The 4,529-nt window shown below is 35.8% G+C and overlaps 1 protein-coding gene across 3 annotated transcripts in view; it reads right to left on the bottom strand.

Annotated features, from left to right (window-relative positions):
- Positions 1-4,529, bottom strand: part of glsb (glutaminase b) — a 37,594-nt gene that overhangs the window by 8,791 nt on the left and 24,274 nt on the right. Inside the window, exons 14-15 of one of the 3 annotated variants that reach the window (XM_014026196.1) lie at positions 3,401-3,493; positions 85-3,243 (exon numbers count right to left, since the gene is read on the bottom strand). In XM_014026196.1, the coding sequence (XP_013881650.1) occupies positions 3,094-3,243; positions 3,401-3,493 (243 nt within the window). In that variant the 3' untranslated portion in view covers positions 85-3,093. Of the gene's footprint in view, positions 1-84; positions 3,244-3,400; positions 3,494-4,529 lie in introns of those variants that run through there. The other 2 variants (XM_014026197.1, XM_014026195.1) reach the window with 2 other exon arrangements.

Genomic DNA, 4,529 nt, shown 5'->3' with positions numbered 1-4,529 from the left:
TGAAGATGAAATTAAAACACATTTTAATAATCTATATAAAAACTGCATGCAAGATGGAAAATGAGAAAAATGACATAAACCATAAAAACTGGAAATACTAGTAAAAGATTCAAAAGCCCCGTTGTCATTAATTTGATTAAATCTGATCAAAGAAAACCCAGATCTGAGGTTTATTTATTAAACAATCATTTGTGATAATCAACGCTGATTGATTGGATTGAGGCACAGGCAGAAGCTTCAGTGCAATCAGAGGGTGTTTMCTCAGGGATGTGTACTCGGTCCCTTTCCATTTGTTTTTAATTGAACAAAACACTATGCTGATGATACTGTGATGTCATGAACACCTGTATGCCTAGTTAATACTGTCCAGTGCAGCTTTCATGATTCAAAACTCACAACATTTAAGTGCAAACTTGCAACTATAAAACTTTCCTCAAAATTCAGAAACCAGAGGCTGCCGGCATCAAAAACCAAAAACCCTAAAACATTAAACAACCAGTGAAATAAACTTCAACTCCAAAAGCTAAGCAAATAACTTAATTTTGTCAGAATWTTTTTTCACCTGATTTATGGGATCCTGTCCATCTTCTAACTACTGTATAATGACTAAAAGCAACAAAAACAAATTTTATCACTAGAAAATAAAAAAAAATCTACAAGCTGTCAACAGAAAATACTATATTTATTTGGCACTTTTTTCTCAACTGTTCAGATTTTAATGATTAAAACTTTCAATCAGTACTTCATATTTACGACTTTCATGTTTAAGATTAAATTTTTTTTGATAAAATTTAAATCTACAAACTTTAATTTTCTTCACTTGTCTTTTAGCTGTTTTAGTCAATAAATAAATATAAATCACATTTGTACAAATTTAATCTCTTTAAATATGGRCTAAATCTAGAGCGAAGAGAGAATGTAAATTACTCTGAATAAATATATTCTTAACAGTTACAAAAACAAATGAACTTGTAGAATAAACATACCGTGGCAGAATAAAAACCCTACAGATTGTAACTTGAGATTAACGGTTATTTTTTAAAAAATAAATCATGGTTTTATCGCAACAATCTGAGCATTAATGATGACCGAGGCTTTTGAAAACTTTCTACCAAACAACAGTGATGAAAAGAAACTTGAAGAATGTAACATAAAATAAAGTATTTCCTAAACATGATAGGAGTCACAGCAGAGATTTTACTCCAATCAGATTCTGGTTTCAGCTAAAAATTAAAGCTTCAACCTTAACCAAGGTACTTAAAATGAAATAAAATAACTCCMCTCCCGGTGGCGTCACAGTGGAGCGATCATTAAGGCATCTGCTATTGTGACATTCATGTGCAACGATCTCCGTTTCCCCAACGGGATCGTACGAATCTGGAACGTCAGAAGTTTAAATTCGCCTGAAATTTATTTACACCTGCAGCTATGTACATTCAGAAGAACTAAAAGCTTAGAAAACTGCCCTGATAATACTGAAAATGTTCCAAGCACTCTTTTTTCCCCCAGTATTTATACAAACAATTCTGGATCAACAAAAATCAAACTCCGCTCAAAAAACATCTGAAATTGTCACTCCAGAGGYCCGATGCATCACAAAAACCATGCAGACGTCTTTTCTTTAACAAAACTAAGGACTGAAGGGTTAAAAACATCACCTTCAKGCAAAACACAGTCTGGGAGTTAAGTCATTATTTAAGTAGTCAACATTAAAATGTATTTTGAAATTTCTTAATTTGCTCTTTGGTATGTTTGGGATTTTTGTTTTCTTTTTATTCTCATTATTTGCCTTAATCTTTCATTTTAGTACAATAAATAAATAAATAGTGAATTTATGCTCATCACAAGAGAGACYATACTGTGCAAAAACATGAATCATGATAGGAGCGGGCGATAATTTAGATTATTGAATTAAAGTTTTACGACAAATATTCTTTCCAGGCGCTTCAAACGCATCACAGTTCTAAATCAGAAAACTAGTGGTCTCTACAGCGCAGCTCATCTAGTAAAACGGTCAAGTAGTCTCGTTTATAGGCWTTATAAAGAGTTTAGAGATGATAAAACTGCAGGCGAGTGATGTCATCAATGGTTTAATGATACGCAGAAAAGGAAAAGTCAGTCATCGTGCAGAAGAGGGCGATCATGTTTGAACACAAACATCTCCTCATGCTCYGAGTCAACATGCAGAGATGGTTTTGGATCGCAGCCAAGACAAACCTGCTCACAGCTGAGGAGGTTGGACCAGAGCAAAACAAGCAACTAACAACACATCAAGGCCAGATGAGGCTAACCCAACAGCTGCCCTCAGAACAGATGCTGAGCGCTGGAGGACAACCTGCTGCTAACTGACTCTAATGACCCTCAGGAGGACAGGAAGTGAGAYTGATCTGCCTGTGACCAAAACATCTCTGAATCAAGCAAGCAAAGATCCTAATGATCCCCTGAAGGAAAGGAAGCCAGAATGACTTGCCTGTAACCAAAACATCTCTGTGAGCTGGGCTAACAAAGACCTTAATGACCCTCACGAGAACAGGAAGTTAAATTAACCTGCCTGTGACCAAATATCTCTAAGTTAAGCTAACAATGACGCTAATGACCTTCACGAGGACAGGTAGTGAAGTTTACCTGTTTGGGACCAAAAAACATCTGAGTCTGGCTTACAAAGACCTTAATGACCCTCACGAGAACAGGAAGATAAATTAACCTGCCTGTACCTTTTAAATATAATAGTCTACATTGATGCTTTTTCTAAAGTTAAAAAAATAGGTTTTTGTTAGGATTTTAATCCAATTTTTAACTCATATTTCAACTCTTTAAATCTTAAATTCATAAAATTGTAAATGTTTCAGAACTTTTTTCATCGATTAATTTAAAATAAAGGAATATTTATGAAGAGTTCGAGGCTTTTTCTTTATAGCAAACATTCTTTTGSAACTCGTCAGTCTTCAGACCTACAAATTTTAGACACACTGAGGCAAAACAAAAATAAAAACAATTTCCCCGCCCCATCCACACAGTAGCTGCTTCACAAGTAATAAATAACCCTCTACATGGTTTTTATAAATATCAGAGGTGAAGGTGAGAGGAGGGGGTTCACTTGCTGACTTTGTCCATCCTATAGACTACGGTGGTGGAGCTGTCCTGGTCGGACTCAGTGGGGGACACTTTTTTCCACAGGGGGGCTTTCAGAGCCAGCTCCTGTTGGAGGCTCTCGTAATCCATGGGTCCGAAGCTGTGCTGCTGCTTTAATCGACACGAATTAGCAGTTAGTTTGGCTCCCCGCTCTGCTCAGAACATCATGTAGGAATCTAAATGTGACGTCAGAAGCCTCCTGTCTCAGCTGGACAGAAGGTGTGTGTTTGTGTTTGTGTGTGTGTTATCAGGTGTTGTGTATCCTCACCCTCTGGTCTCCGCCCTCTTTGCGAGGGTCGTGTTTCTTGGCAAAGTGCCTCAGGTTGTCGTAGTTATGGAAGTTAAAAAGCTCCACCAGGTCCTGAAACAACAAAATAACAACGTTACACTAGAGAAACTGCATTTCCTGCAAAAATGCTAGTGTGAATGCCTGTCGGTGAAAACTTCAGCTGAAAGCTGCTGAAGAAGCTGAACATGTTTAACAGCAAAAGTTAAATTTGAAAAGCTGGAAGAAGCAATGAAAAAAGAGCAAAAATACAGATGAGTTAGCATAAAAAAAGCTAAAATAACTGAACTTAGCAGAAAGCAACTGTAAGAAGCATAAATAACTCAAAATAGCAGAAAGAAGTACAAAAAAGTAAAAATTAGCAGAGGAATAACAGAAAAGGGAAGACATAYAGCTAAAATACTAGAAAAAGCTAAAATTTGCAAAACAGTAGCTAAATTTGTCACAAGGGATTTAATAAGAGCAAAGCCAGAAGATATTGTGTAAGGCTCTGTAAAGATTTAGAAACATTATGAAGAAATGTAAGGATGTTGAAAATAAGCGCCATTCTTTTCCAATGGGAAAAAGTAGCCGAAATAGCTTTGGCTACAATTGTGGAATTTTTTTGAGGCTTCAGTATGTGGTAGAGCTAGCTCTCAGCTACCAGTACAGCAGTTTTCATGTCAATATCTCAAACTTTGGCCGAGTAAAACGCCTTTAAATCTAGCTTTGGCAGCCATCTTGGATTTTTTTTGGCTGCTATTTGTGATAGGGCTAAGTGTCAGCTACCAATATATTAATTTTTAGCTCATTATATCAAATATTGGCCAAAATCAAGTAGCTAATAACAGCTGAACATTAGCTAAATTTGCAGCAATTAGCTGAATAGAGCAGAAACCAAGAAGCTTAAATAGCACAAAGTAGCAGAAAAAAAGCTAAAATTAGCAAAAAAGTAGCTAAAATTTGCACAAAGGAATAAAAAAAAAGAGCATAACCAGAATAAATTGTGTAAGGTTTTAAAGATTTAGAAACTATTTGAAGGATTTTAAGGTTGTTGAAAACAGCTCCATTCATTTTCAATGGCAAAAAAGTGGCTAAAAAAAGTGAAATAGCTGAAAAAATATAAATAGCT

The sequence above is a fragment of the Austrofundulus limnaeus genome, unplaced genomic scaffold (assembly GCF_001266775.1).
Source record: "Austrofundulus limnaeus strain Quisiro unplaced genomic scaffold, Austrofundulus_limnaeus-1.0 Scaffold533, whole genome shotgun sequence".
Lineage (NCBI taxonomy): Eukaryota > Metazoa > Chordata > Actinopteri > Cyprinodontiformes > Rivulidae > Austrofundulus > Austrofundulus limnaeus.
This window is presented reverse-complemented; position numbering and strand designations above follow the sequence as displayed.